At 37.7% G+C, this 15684-nt stretch overlaps 1 protein-coding gene across 3 annotated transcripts in view; it reads left to right on the top strand.

Annotated features, from left to right (window-relative positions):
* erbin (erbb2 interacting protein) overlaps positions 1–15684 on the top strand; it is a 54164-nt gene that overhangs the window by 25018 nt on the left and 13462 nt on the right. For all 3 annotated transcript variants that reach the window (XM_055052681.1, XM_055052680.1, XM_055052682.1), the window contains 11 exons: positions 1383–1461; positions 1618–1707; positions 3671–3727; positions 6668–6731; positions 6905–6979; positions 7516–7660; positions 8797–8869; positions 12109–12238; positions 12334–12449; positions 12634–12703; positions 15238–15331. In XM_055052681.1, coding sequence (XP_054908656.1) covers positions 1383–1461; positions 1618–1707; positions 3671–3727; positions 6668–6731; positions 6905–6979; positions 7516–7660; positions 8797–8869; positions 12109–12238; positions 12334–12449; positions 12634–12703; positions 15238–15331 — 993 coding nt within the window. The remainder of the gene's footprint in view (positions 1–1382; positions 1462–1617; positions 1708–3670; positions 3728–6667; positions 6732–6904; positions 6980–7515; positions 7661–8796; positions 8870–12108; positions 12239–12333; positions 12450–12633; positions 12704–15237; positions 15332–15684) is intronic.

Here is a 15684-nt window from a genome sequence, read left to right on the forward strand (position 1 = left end):
TCTGGACCTTTGGAAAATCATTCAGTTCATATTGGATGAAAAGTGATTCTAAACAGAAACAAGATTTGCCACAAAAATCTCGATTGGATTTAGATCATAAACAATGTATTATTATTATTATTGGATTATTGTCCTGCTGGAGGGTAACATTCTAGTCTAGTGTTTGGAAAATTGGCCAGAAAGTTCCTTTTTGCCCTCTGACGAGCTTCAGTCCTGTGACCCCTATTATGGTTTGTGTCGAATAACAAACATGGCTTCCTTTGTGCAATAACTTTCCTTTTGTCACTCTTCCATAAAGGCGTGTGTGGAGTGTGACTAATAGCTGTTGTGTCAAGAGATTCTCCCACCTGAACAGCAGCACATATTATTTGAGTATCAGAGTTGAGTCCAAGGCTGTTATTTATTAAAAAATAAAGTAAAAACTGAATTGTTTAAATTTTTATAACCACATTTGTGCCTTATCTTGACATGGCTGCGTTTAATGCAGTCTTAATCGGTGTCAACTTATAGTCTGTGATCGATACGCGGGGTAACAAAAGGTCACATTTTCCCTCATACTTATGGGCAAATGGTGTAACATTTCTTGGAAATATTTCAAAATTAGCTCCACAAAATCAGGGAATCATAAAAATCCTGATCAATGGGAAACCATGTTGGCTATTTCCTTTTCAGAAGTATTTATTGAATGCAGCCATAGCCAATTTATTGATATTTTAATGGGTTTTGTCAATACATTCTGACTTAGTGACTGATTGTAACATTCATGATCTTCACGTGACCCAAAATGAAAAACGCATTTGATACCCCTTAATATAAACAACCTTATCAAATTCTCAAGCCTTTAATGTCATCCTTTTAAAAACAGTTTTGCTGTAAGTGCGTCAGTCCGTAAACATTTAACGTAAAATAAATGCATGCTGAGGCAGCTGAGAACAAACATCGTTTTGTATCTTACTGACCGTTTTTCTTTTTTTGTTTTTATCATGCACCAGAGCTTCTTGAGTCATGTTTACATTAAAAACAGCTTCTCCTCGAACACAAACACTTCAGCCTAAGTGTTGTAGACAAAGAACAAAGTAGAGGAAATAAACCCAGGGACTTGATCACGTTCTCTTAAACATTGTTTTGGTGAGAACTTGCAGACTGACATTCAGTGGCTTTTTTTTCTCTCCCCTCTTTTGTTTTTTTATGTTCCAGCGAGCGCTCTCTTTGGTTAAGAAAAAATATTTAAGATCTCTTTTTTTTTATTGTCTGTGTTTTCAAAATGCTCGTGAAATTAAACGATGCAGACACTGCTGTGAAACAGCTTTTTTTTTCCCCTTATGGGGCATGGAAACACATTTTTGCAGTTTTTAGTGACTGATTGTATCATTTCTCTCAAGGTATCCAAGAGTTTCCAGAAAACATCAAGAACTGCAAAGTCCTCACTGTTGTAGAAGCCAGTGTGAATCCTATTTCCAAGTGAGTGCACATTCCCATCATTTAATGCAACCTCTGAGTGCCTTGCATTTTACTAGATTGTCAAACACGTGTTAAAACTTCCAGGTATTGTCATTCTGAAGAACCTTTTGAGAGGCTTTTTGTGCTTTAATGCTCTCTGCTGTTGTGTTTTGCCAGGCTCCCAGAGGGTTTCACTCAGCTCATGAGTCTGACGCAGCTCTACCTCAATGATGCCTTCCTTGAGTTTTTACCAGCCTCGTTTGGCAGGTCGGTTCACTTTCCAGTTTATGTTGCAGAGCATTTTGTAAACACAGGAAACTCAACTTAAAACTGTCTTTTGTTTCTGTTGGCTTTTGTTTTAAATCCAACTACTGTATACATTTTAAATAACATTTTCTGCAAATTTCTTGAAATTATCAGTCAAAATTTATTGACATTTCAAAGTGCTTCTCATCATAAAAGTCTGTCATGCAACATAGAATCAACAATTGAAACTCTATATTTAGTCAGGTCAAATTCTTAATTGATCATTTTTCAAGAGCAACTCGATTAGTACAATTAGCATGAATATTTTTGACCATAAATTGCGTATGTGCAAAGGAGGATTAGACTTGAATTTATATTTTCAAAAACAGGGTAAATATAAAGGAAGATTCAACTTTTACAGTGTAAATAATTAGCAGCATCCGTAACGGATTTTTCTTTTCGGATGCAGTTTGTCGTTTTTATTTACATTTTCTGCAATCTTTAACAACCAAACCTGACCGTCTCCCCAAATATGACCCAGCTCCCATGGTAACCAATGTCACCAGCTGGTATTGTACAGACACCTTGAATATATTGGGATATTATTGAAAAGCCTGTCTATGTTAGCAAACACATTATATAGATGAATTACACACTAATGGATGTCAGAGAGACTTTATTGCTGTTAATTCTGACTGTTTTCCATCTACAACTAACAAAAACATGACATTTGACATTAGAATATATCAAACCTCTAATACAGAATACAGTATACAGAATATACAGAATGTGGGATTTATAAAAAGTATGTTTAAATTATTATTTTCAAAAGACATTTTTAATCTGACAGACACTCATCAGGATGTTTTATCTAATTATTGAATATAACTATTTCAATATACTCAAAACATGTCAACATGACTTTTGGCATACTGAGCTAATTTCCACTGTGTTATTACACTGACCTATTTTGATCTTTCCTCCTTCTAAAAATTAGCTCATGAATAGTCATGCTCTAAAATAGATAAATGTTCCTCCTCGATTTTTGAGCTGAGTTTTCCGATCCTGCCTAAATTTGGTCACTTCTTGCATAAGATTGCAGTAACTAAGGATCTATTTTTGAACAGTCCACAGACTAACGGATTGACCTATATTTGCTTCATTAAGAATTTATCTAAATGAACTTTAAAGCGTAAAATTGTTGTGTGTGTGGTGGATATGGCTAACCAGTGTGTTCACTTTTTTTAGTTTTACAAGATTTTCTTTTCTTTATAGAATAACAGAATTTCTAGCCAGACTTTGGAACAATATATTGAACTGTGAACTTGTTTGGCGAGTCAGGAGCCTCACAGTGACTGGTTGTTCCCTCAATGCTTCGGTCTTTTTGACAAAGCCCCACCTTGAGGTGGAAAATGAAACGCATTTGAGTGTTCTTCCTGCGGTAACAACCAGCACACTAAAGAGTGTTGATGTTTTCCCAACTGGCAGCCTATTCACAGATCGGAAAAAACATAAAGTTTTCGATCAATTAGTGACGGAGACTTCCAGTATATCTCAATGACTTTCTATGAATTATGTTTGGAATATTTCAAAAGAAAAAGGGATCATTTCAAATCCATCTGGCAAAACTTTGAATAAGTTATTACAAATCCAAAATGCTGGGAACCATTTGAAATAATATGGTTGTTTTGATTAAAACTACCACTTACAGAAATGATGCAATCTATTGTGAAAGCCGGGTGTTGCATTGAAGCGTCACCGTTACATCATGACCAGGTCGAATGAGGTGTCTTGTGATCACATGATACTTACCAGCTCTTGTGCATCAGATCCTGAGATGTACTTTTATTGTTTTGAGTTGTTTTTCATTTACTTTTTCCAATCACAACTCAACTTCAATGAGACATAGACAGCTGCACCCTAAGCTCAAAGTTTGTAACATATGTGGAGAAAAACTCGACTCTGACTCTCTTTCTGGTTACAGGCTGACGAAGCTGCAGATACTGGAGTTGAGGGAGAACCAGTTAAAGATGCTGCCAAAGTAGGTGGTTTGTCATCCAACAAATATCCAAAGCATTTTCCTATAAAGTTATCCATCTGCCACATATAATGATGATCTTTATCACTGCCTCTTGGTCCTCTAATATATCTCTGTTTTGTACTTCATCCAACCTCCTTTTTTTTTTTTTATCTCCTCCCGTTCTCTCCGTATTGAATTCCACTGTGTTACATAAAGGCCCACTCACCCCCTCATTTGGCCACTTGCTGTGACAGGTTTTATAATCCCCAGCTAACTCACAGGGGTGAGGATTATTTCACCATTTTCACAGGGGGTGGTGGAGGTGTGGGGGACTGAATGTCCCACAAATATTAGCGAAGGCTCCCAGTGCTTTTCACCGAAGTCAGATTCTTTTTTTTTTTTCCTTCCTTTTCTCACTCACTCTCGCTTTCATGCTTCACTTACCGCATCATTTCATGCCCTTCCCATTTCCTCTGCAAAAACCACGCTTCCCGACTTTCCTTTAAGTTCTTCCTTCCTCTGGCATGGTTTCCTTTTGTTCTCATGCTCACTGTTGTTGGTGACTGACAGGCCGGGCCGATGCTCGCGGTGCATCAGCCGATAGTTTCTTTCTTTATTTTTTTTTTCTTCGCTGTTTATGTGACAGAGGACAGACCTGTTAGGAGCTGGAGGCTCGACAAAAGAAAAGGACTAATGATCGGGAAGATTGCCAGAGCGACACGCAAGCACGTTGCAGATGCAAACACACGTGGGCGCGCGCAGAGAGGGCCGCAGCACAAGTCTTTCTCAGGGTTTCCGTACGAAAAGTTCAGCATCGTTTCCCCTTCGTCACATTAATGAACTGAATGTTTAAAGAGGGCTCATCACACATTTGAGTCGCAAGGTGGTTGAGATTTATTTCCACCAGTGACCCCACTTTCTAGTTGAGCTAGCACAGTTTGTTCTTACCCCCATTTCAACCTGCGAAGGCAGCTCAGGTTCTTGCCGGCTTCGATGTAGTAATATGGGAAAGCTGGCAAATACTTGCTTTCTTTGTCATGAGTAACGATTTTATGCTGAACCTCATTGCTTAGAGGTTTTAGATTATATTTATAATTGGTGCAGTGAGTCTGATAGCGTTGCTTTATGGGAAGCGCATGAAAGAAAAACAGAAATTCCACAGTGGTGGGCGTCAAGCGCTCCATCCTGCACTGAATATGAGTCAAGTTCAAGGTAACACTGTTCATTCTCTCAACTAGAGGCCTTATCAAATAGTATTTTGTTTTTTATTGGCTTAGTTCTTAATGTAAAAATATATTTCTCTAATTATTTTCAGAAATTATGAAGCTGAATGATCATAAACAACTTCCATTTTCCAGAAAACTTTATGTAGCGCCCCATTTCCACTTAGTTTGGTTGTTTAGTTAATAAATATAACAACATAAAAAACAATTTTGAGCTAAACTGAGCTAAATTAACTGAAGTTGGATATTAATTCACTCAGAGAACGACAGGCATCCATTGTTATGGATGCAAAACAACCAGAGGTGCACCAATTGCAATTTGTTGGCCAATCACCAATTTTTAAAAATGTTTTTTGTTTTTTTTTTGTCTAAGAAATTGTTTGACTTTGTGGTTGCCCAATTTGACAGCTCTTGATTTTCAGACCTTGTTAGAGGTAGATAAGATCGATCGGTGGATAAGATTGGTTTGTTCTGCAAGTATTCCAAAATTAAGAAAATAGAGGCCGAATATATCGGTGCACCCCTGAAGTAACCCACATTAAAATGCACAAAATGTTAAATGGACGGAGTCGACCAGTCGCCATGTTTCAGCTCCGAGTTTAAAAATAGTGGAATTTATCTTTAGCTGCGTTTCCATTACATCTGTGCTCAAAACTGTGTCAGTAATTGTCAAGAAAGTGTCTCCATTGCTGTTTGGCGATATAAACCAATTTAAGTCTGGCCAAAAAACTGCTCATCCTAATGCCAAAACTTTTTATCGAAAAACAGTTTTTTTCAGAAATTGGTGTGTTTCCTTTGAGCAAATTTTCTTTTGAAATGTCAACTTGCTCAATTATATGGTCAATGGAAACACAGCTACTGAAATGCTAAGTGACAGTAATGCATTTCTCTACTTTTTCATGTAATAAACTCTGTAATTACCGAGTCTGTTAAAAGATTGTATAATACATTGTGAAAGATTAAATGAGATGCATTTTGTGACATTTTAAATACAAGCCGATCATATTAGATTTATATTTATATTGGTGTCGCACTTGGTGTTGCAACTTTTCCTGATGTTTTTGTTAATTTTCTGTTCTTTTGTCAAAACTGTGATTTCAAAACTTAATGATTTCAGCTTATTATAACAAATGTAAAACAAATCAGTGAAGATACCTGGACTAAGTGATGTGGTTTGCCTTTGTTCAGATTGCTCTTTTTTTTCCTCTTATTTTAGAAAGAATACAAACCTTTTCATTTTCTTTTTTGAAGTTATCAGTCGGTCAAATAATGTCAAAACAAGCACCTGAATTCTCCTGGTTTTTATCTGCCTGTTTACAGTGTATTTGCTAATGGGAGCCGGTGACCTGAATGTGTGAAGCAGATTGTGGAGCCTGTCTCAGGGCGAGCACACGTCACAATTTCCTTCATTTAAAATGCGATTCTGTCACAACTAAGCTCCAAAAGCTAAATATATTTCCACATTTCGTTCATTAGTCAGTGGCTGGAGAATATCCAAAAATGTAAAAAGAAAAAAAAAAGACTTTTTCTCTTATTTTTCTTTTTCCTTGGCTCGCTTTTCCTAGCATATGTTCTGCATCGCTTGCAGTCACAGCTTTTGCTTTTGACTTCGCTTTTTGATTTAGGACCAACACATGGATTTGCAGTCATTATTGCACGTGTCGCATAAATTCTGTATGGCATTTTAGACATTTCTGTGGCTCGGTTTTTGAATGTGCATCATCTCGTGTGTCAATAGGAGCATGCAGAAGCTCGCACAGCTGGAGAGGTTGGACCTGGGGAGTAATGAGTTCACTGAAGTGGTAAGTAGCTGTCAGTCTGTCGCTGCCCAAAGCGCTTCACCTCTCCAGAGGTGACAGCGTCTCCCCGCTCTCTTAATTAGCTTGCTTTTTCTCCCAACTAATGTTTTATAGTACAGCTGTAAAATATTGCGTATCTTTCCAACAAAACTTTAAAAGTGTTTTCTGATCTGTAGCCTGAAGTGTTGGAGAACCTGAATGGACTCAAGGAGCTGTGGATGGACGGGAACAAACTGAACTCTCTTCCTGGGGTAAATAAATCAAAACAAATTTGAGCTGTGTTTTCAGCAGATTTCAAATGTCTGTCAGATTTACGTTTTTCCTTCTTTACGTAGAGCTTTTCTTTTCTGCTTGAGTGTGTCTAAAAACAGTGTCCTGAAAATCTGCAGTTTCTTTTTTTTTTTAGACGTTAGTGATTCATCCCTATGCATGGATATTCAGAATTCATTTCATGAGATCCTTATTTTTCATCCAAATGGCCCTGCTTTGCTGTAAAGTGGGTCAGAGCATTAGTTCTGCTGGCAGCATTTCAGCAGCATCAGCTGTAATCACAGACTGGCCTTTTATTAGCAATGAAGTCCGTCAAGCATATAAAACGAAAGGGTTGGCTGAAAATCTTTCAATACATGTGAAATGAGTGGGGAGTTTTTGCTTTCAAAATATGAAACTTCAGACTAGCGAATGTATTCCACAGGTAAGACGATGTTTCTCTTAACACCCTCTTCTGTCTATGATTTATTGACTGATTTATTTGTCTTTTTCCACATGCCGCATTCCGTCCGTTCAGATGCTAGGGATGCTGAAACAGCTGGTTTATCTGGATGTGTCAAAGAACAACTTGGAAACGGTGGATGAAAAACTCTCCGGCTGTGAGAACCTGCAGGACCTCCTGCTCTCAAACAATGCCCTCACACAGCTTCCCGGCTCCATCGGTGAGGATTACTGTTCGCTTGCACCGTGTTCGATAAAAGTCTGTTACGAAACGTCTAGCTTTCGGTGGCTGAATTCCTATCTGGGGTGTTTTCTAAGATTTCTTGTGCGGCTAAAGGGCATTTCCTGTAAATACCACCAGCTTTCTCAAAAGACTTTATTTTAGTTTTTATTCCAAATATAGAGGTACTTGTTGACCCAGGTAAAAACTAGTTTACCACAAAAGCTAATTTTCAGCAGAGTTTCTTCTGAAAACCTTAAAAAAGGAGTGTTTTTTATAAATCCACATAGTATGGAAAAGGTTTGAATTTCCAGAATTTATTCATTTACCAAAATCTTAAAGAATCTGAATTTCTGGAAAATATAAAACTTGCATTGATTTATAAGATTTTTGTTTTATTATTGACAGAGAACCCTCACATAAATGTGCACTTTATTTTCTCCTATCCCTCGCGGATGATGGTTTTTGGCTGAAAGAGTCATAACAAATGTGATTTACCAATTTGGTGATTTGGTTTGGTGTTATATTGGGAAGATGAGGTGTAATTTTTTTTTTTTTTTAAACTCAGACAAATTTGGACAGTTGCTGGTTCAGTTCTAGCTTCCTTCTCTACCATTTGTTGATGTGCACAAGGGCAAGGCACTAAATAAGTCGCCTACCAATTTGTTACTGACCACTGTTATGCTGGATGTGAAATTTCAAGTTAACAGCATACAAGAATTCAGCAATATTTAAAATAACATTGGAGGGGGCAAAACTTGAAAAAGAACAGGAAGGTTCCTGCTGAGTGGGACAGTCACAGAGCTGAGTTACTTATGGAAGTATGGTTTATATAACAGTTCAAAATAAAGAGCAGCAGGCATATATCTCCGTGTTAAAGATTTGAAAGAAATATATCAGAAAAATGTCAAAATTTTGTCAAATCAGTTACATTGATTGAGTTGCTTCCTACTGCTGTTTATCTCAGAGCTGAGTACTTCTAAGCTTAATACAGTATTGATGTAGGTATTGGCGAATCTAATTAACTGTTCTAATGGAGCCTCCTCTTTGTGGTTTAACAGCAAGTGATAATCAATAACTATCCTGGATTGTTGTCTTCCTCTTCCTGATTCAGTCTCTCTTTTTTCCCGGCTTAAGGCTCTTTCAAGAAACTGACGACGCTGAAGGTGGACGAAAACCAGCTGATGTATTTGCCGGACTCCATCGGGGGGTGAGTGTTGAGTGTTGCAGCAGTAGCTTTGAAATAATCAGAATAAGCAGAATAAAACCAACGAGATCAGTGGATTATTGTGCCATTTCCATCATCCGGTCACTGATCAGATAAACTCTGGGGGTTAAATCGGATATTCCCACAGAACATTATTATTGTGGTTCTTTTGAATTGTTTAATATATTAAATTCTTCCTCTAATGGTTTTTACATTGTGGACTAAATCACATTACCTGAGTATTATGGTTTTATTGCAAGACTGTTCTGTGAAGGAACTCATGGTGAATCCTCAGATGAATTTCTAATCGACTAAAAGAGATTTAACTTTTCAGAAGTTGATCTTGTGCACAGCAGACAGGTACATGTAACTGCTTCTGAATGTTGGCGCACATACTGACTCTCGATCTACTGCAAAGATCGAGTATGAAGATTGAAATCTATTTAATACCGGACCTCCGGATGGCAGAGAAGCGAGCAACATCTTAAATTTTGAACCGTCACCAAGGCTGTCCCCTGAGCCCCACATTGTTTGTGCTTTTATTTAGCCTCTCGCCATCAGAAAACACAAGAACATTGTGGGTGTAACCATTAAAGGTACAATACACAAAATATGCCTCTTTGCTGATGATGTGCTCATAACTCTAACTAACCCGAAAGTCAGCCTACCTAATCTTCTTTCTTTACTCAAGACGTTCTCAGAGTACGAATCAAATCTACAGAAAACACAAGTTCGCTAAATTAACTATCATCATGCACTAAAAATTCAGAAAATGTCCAGGTTCAAGTGGCACAATAAATCTATAAAATATCTGGGAGTTAAAACGCCTGCAGAGTTATCCAACCTTTTGAGTGCAATTACATCCCACTGACAGTAGAGATTAGGACGGATCTACAGCTTTGGTCTTTGTTACCCATGAACTTACATAATGGAATAGCTATAATAAAGATGTACCCTTTACCAAGGCGGCTTTAGCCTTTTCAGGCTCTGTCTATAAAGGTCCCTGACAAACAATTTCGCGATTGGGATAGAACAATGTAAAATTTTATCTGGCCCAAACAAAAACCGAGACACTACAACTGTGAAAAGAAAGGGGTGGATGGGTTTTACCGCACCTAGAGGACTATTGCACAGCAGCACAGATGAGTGTTAGTTGGTTGGTGTGACCCAACATGTGAAGCTAAATGGAAAGAGAGAGACCTGTCTTACAGCAATATACCTCTACAACCTTGGCCCAGAGATCATTGTTGAGACAGGTATACTTAAAATCCTATTAGATTCAAGCATCAGAATACCTCCCCAAAAAAACTATATCCAAGCTACACTCATGTTTACAAACAGAGAGAAAATGTAATACAACATATCTTAAGGTTAGATGGGAAAACCTTAAGATAACAATAATGGATAATGTTTGGTTAAATATATGCAACTCTGTGATTCACTTGTCAAGATTTTTCCTGGAAATGCATGATACGTTTTTTTGTTACACCCGACATCAAAAGTAAACATTGTAACGATACTGAAAAGGCAAAATGTTGGAGGAATTGTGGGAATGTGTCTGCAGGACATTTTCATGTCTTCTGGGAATGTATTAAGATGACACCCTATTGATGAGAAGTGATAAAAGAAATCAATACTAAAATGGACTTAAATTTAAGCTGCGATTTCCCTGGGTAATTTACCCCAGGAACTGAAGAAATCTGATTGATATCCCTTATTAATATTATTAGCTGGTGCAAAGAAAGCTATAACTCACAGGTGGCTGTCAAACTAGTTGTTCTGTAATTTTTGATACAAGGGGGTCTGACTACTCAATGTAAGTATGTGTATCTCTAAAACTGCTAAAATTTATGTACTTAAGTATATTAAAAAATCTATTTAATACCAACGCATCCATCAAATACCTAAATCTGTTAACCTACAAATACATTTGCAGCTGCAAATAAATTTTTTGCCCTTTTTATTGTTTCCAGACACTGTCAATTATCCCATATGTCAGAATGTTTTTCCTTGTGTGCTTTGACACAGATTATGTGACAAAGCCTATGATTTAGCTTAATCCCCTGCAAGGATTTTAGCCTCCACAAGCTCTTTTTCTATTTTTTTCTATTTTTATTTTTTTTTATCTTTTTGGTTTGTACTTTTATATTTTGTTTGATAAACTCACTTTGCTCTGTGACTTCGGTCAGAGTTGTGTTAACCAGGTCCTTAATGTTCAAATCAAGCTTTTGTGTCAAAACAGATTTCTTCCATTACTAATTGTTGTTTTCTTGAGTAATTTAGCAATTAATTGAACATTTGTCCTTCATATGACAATATAACAAAAACTCTTCTCAAACATTAGTAAATGTTATTTAGAGAATATATATGAGTCAATACCATGTTTAAAAAACAAAACAAAAACTTGCCTTAAATACAGTTGCTAGTTTTTGGAGTGTGTCAGCTTTATGCATCTAGAGATTCATTTTTTCAAAATGGTTTGATTCAGATTTAATGATGAACCGATTGCAGTTTTCTGGCCGATCACCAGTGTTGAATAAGCTGACCTGCCTGTTCCGAATTTGCATGATTTTTATTCATTTATTTATTGTCTGAAAAGCATCAAGTGCTTTCTCTTTCCCTCTATTCCATAAAGACATAACTTATAGAGTGTATGACACCTTATCAGCATTTTCTGACTTAGTGTTTTATACCAGTTTTCAGATTTTCACAAGATTTGTATCGACTTGTCGACCTCAATTTCCTTCAATTTGAGAGAACGGTAATCGGCCGATACTTGCATGTGAAGCCGGTCGTATCTATCGACCTCATCTACCTCAGCAAAGGTCTAAAAATCAACCAGTCATCTTTTGCTCTGCTGTGAGAAAAAGTTGACCGGTCAGACAATACTCACTCTGCTGTTGCCAACTCATTGACTTTCTTACTTTAACAACATTTCAAACAAAAAAAAAATCATTATGGGCCAAAATCAGAATGAGCAAATCAGGCTTTTTAAACATTCATAATCGGCGATCGGCCAGAATACTGCAATCAGTGCATCCTTAATTTTTACATTTACAATTTTCACAACTTTGTGTAATTTGTGTTCACATACAACCCAGAGTACATAAAGTTTTATCTTGTGGTTGTAGCATATCAGTAAAATGTGAGAAAGACTACTTTTGCAAGGCACGCAACTCAAATTAATGTCTGCATCAATGTAAACGCACTTTGACTGAAATCTTCCCGAATCTTCCCAACAGACTGACTTCCATCGACGAGCTAGACTGCAGCTTCAACGAGATCGAAGCCTTGCCCGCGTCCATCGGCCAGTGCGTCAGCATTCGCACTTTTGCCGCCGATCACAACTTCCTCTCCCGGCTTCCCCCTGAGGTGAGCATGTTCATCGGTTCGTAAATCACCATCAGTCCACTCAGCTGGCTGCGCCGGCTGATCACTCATGAGTTCCCCGTTTGCTCCCCTCGCAGCTGGGCAGCTGGAAGAGCGCGACGGTGCTGTTTCTGCATTCCAACAAGCTGGAGTCTTTGCCCGAGGAGATGGGCGACATGCAGAAGCTCAAAGTCATCAATCTGAGCAACAACAAGTGAGTCTAGACCTCATTTGTTGACTTACAGAAATTGGTTTTGCTTCTGTTCTTGGATTCTGATTGTAAACGCAGTCGTATCCTTTTGGAAAATGCAGTTATTTAATCTGAAATAAAACCTGCTTTAATAGGCTTTAATATAGCTTCATGATTTTTTTATTGTTTTTGTTTTTTTCTACTACAGGTTAAAGAATCTTCCTTACAGTTTCACTAAACTCAGTGAGATGACTGCAATGTGGCTGTCTGAGAACCAGGTGAGCCTTTTTGCTGGATGATTAATCCTGATGAATCGATTATTGAAATAACCGTCAACTAATTTATTAATCGATTAATTGTTAACAGTAGTATGCAAACTCAAAATAAGACCAATTGCTAAAAAACGACAGACTCAGAGCATAATTGCTCATGTGACTTAGTTTTAGCTTACCCCTGTTCAAATTCTGTCGAGAGAAAAAAAATTCTATTAAGCGCTTTTTGCTAGCCAATTATTAATCCAGATATAAATTACAGATCAACCCTACACTGCATCAATAAGTTGAACAGAAACAGCTGAGATTTTCACACGTTAGGATTTCTTTTTACCATCGATTTTGCTAAAATATGATCAAGGATTCACTGAAAGGGTGCTATGTTATTGCAATTTAGGAAATAAAAAGTTCTTTAAAAAAATAGCAATATTTGCATTTATTTGTAATTTTTATGTATTTTTAGTATTGTAAAAAATTCTGCTGAAGTGGTTAAATGCATAGACTGGAGATTGTGGCAATTTTTTAATCCAATTCATCGATTAGTCGCTAGAACTAAAATAATTGTTAGTGGCAGCCCTAACAAAATCCAAACCATCAGATGGTCCCTGTAACTTGAAGTGAAAGAAATCCGCGGTGAACCCAGGAGGTAAAACCAGGAGGCCCAAATGCATTAAACCACTTCCTAGATATTGGATCTAAACAGGCAGGCCAGCCAAGTGACACCCAAAACCCTGTCTTAGGACTGTAGCAGGATGCTAATGGATGTTAGAAAATGAGATCCTTATCCTAAATGTTTAAGGGAAGCAGGGGGGAGGAACTGGTGGAATCTCCACAGAAACACTGGTATTTGCCATGTTTATCTGAGTAACACCGAAGCGGTTTGTGAGATAAGGCAGCAACAGTCAGCTAGAGGCAAATAAGATAAGGATAGCAGACTTGATAAAACGCATCTCTACACATTATGCCGTCGCTTGGAAGCCTTCACATTTGTAAAAGCTTCATTTAGTCACATAAAACCGAGTATAAGAGCAAAAACTTTACCTTTTGTCTGCGGAGGCATAGTGATGTTAGAGAGGACTCTGTACTACACAGCTGAATAGGTGTTGGGTTTATCTGGTGCATAAATATTTACACATTACAGTCTACCTCCCACAAGATCCTTGAATAAATTATTCATGCCAATTCATCTCTGGGGTGGACTATTCTAAGACTCTGTTAAACTACCTTGACAAATCATCATCCCCAGGAGCTTGCAGCCATTTTAAAAATGCTGCAGCTCATGTTTTTGTACAGAATCAGCTGCTAGAATGACATGAAGATGCTTATATGCAGAAAAAAATTGCACTTAAAGCTTGAATCTAAGATGAAAGGAGAAAATCATCACGTGGAAACATATGAGCAGATGCAGTAAGAGCCAGCAACGATCTGACAGTGAAGTGTCTTAATGCGGCATCGGAGAACTTTCTGACAGGAAAAGGCACCCAGAGGTTCCTGAGAAATGTCCTTGTCAAAACACATCAGAGGTGAGGAATCTCAAACTCACCAGCTTCAAAGAGGACGCAGACTTGTTCAGAGGACAGTCGCCATAGTAATTTTACGGAGTGGCAGCGAAAGTTTTCGAGCAACATATATTTTAACTTGCTGCTTCACAGCAGTCGAGAACTGTTTAATGGGCCACAATAGGCTAGGATACTGAGAACTTATGTTTTGTTTCGTTTTTATGACTTTATGTAGTAATTGCATATATGGTAAGGTATGTTTTATGAAATAGAGCAGGTGAGTTTTGTTAACATATCTGCTCATGATGGAAACTAGCTTCAGCTAAATCTGGTGCAAAGCCTCTAAAGTCATTGTTTCAAATAAAGTAATAAACTAAACTAACAGCCTATTTCTTAGAGCATGTCTACTGAAAACATTTGAATTTGATATATTGAAGAAGTCAGTGTGGAACAAAAGAATTAATATCACTGGAAACGCTGAACATTTTTTAAACAATTTAGCCAACAGTTTGTCTCCTTTGTACGCTGCCTTGTTGTTAACATACGTCTACAAACACAAGCTGTTGCCAGAGTGGGAAAGGTGGAAAAACATCAACTGTCCTAAAATAATTTTTCTAAGTTGAAAACTTTAAATCATAATTATTACTTGGTGACTTTTTCGCTGTATTTATCAACTTTTCAGACAAAATTAAAATGCTTTCGGGCCAAAATTTGAATTTTTTAAAATATTAGCGATCGGCCAGAAAACTACAATCAAAGATCGTACTCGGAAAATCTTTGATTTTCACTTTTGGCTTAAAAAGGTGTGAAACAAAGTTGGTGTTTTACACCTGGCAGAAAATAAAATAAAATTTAATTTAGTGTCGCTAATTTTGTGTTGTGGCTGCAACTTCTGACAGCGTATTTGCTTTGGCTTCACGTCGTTCACCTTTGTCATGCTGCCAAAGTGAGGAAACCCCACCAGCCCTCTTTTTCATTGAGCCTTAGACAAACAGCTGCTGACTCTAGATAGATGACCTTCTTTCTTTCTGTCTCCCACAGTCAAAGCCCCTGATCCCCCTCCAGAAAGAAGAGGATCCGGAGACCCATAAAACCGTGCTGACCAACTACATGTTCCCCCAGCATGCGGAGGACTGTGAGTGCTTCACAAGACTCGTAAAACCTAACGCAGTCTCATAAAAAATGTCTTTTCGCTTACATTAAACTTGCTTAGCCGTTGCATTGGCCGGACTAAAGTTACTATGTTTGTTTTCACAAACCTATGGGTGACCTACAAGGATCCCCGGCTGCATGTTTAATGAGCGTTCGTTACAGGAGGCAGCAGAAGAAACCCGAGTGGCTGTCAGGCTTCCATCTGTTGCTTTGCTTTTGGTTTCTCTTACAGCCAGATAGGATGCAGCTGACCCTGTTGCATCTCAGCTTTTGAGTAATTAGAGGTTCAGGATCTACACGCTTAAGCTCCCGAAATGGTCAGAAGTCAAAAGCTCT

This window comes from Poeciliopsis prolifica, unplaced genomic scaffold (genome assembly GCF_027474105.1).
Source record: "Poeciliopsis prolifica strain line A6 unplaced genomic scaffold, Auburn_PproV2 SCAFFOLD035, whole genome shotgun sequence".
Taxonomy (NCBI): domain Eukaryota; kingdom Metazoa; phylum Chordata; class Actinopteri; order Cyprinodontiformes; family Poeciliidae; genus Poeciliopsis; species Poeciliopsis prolifica.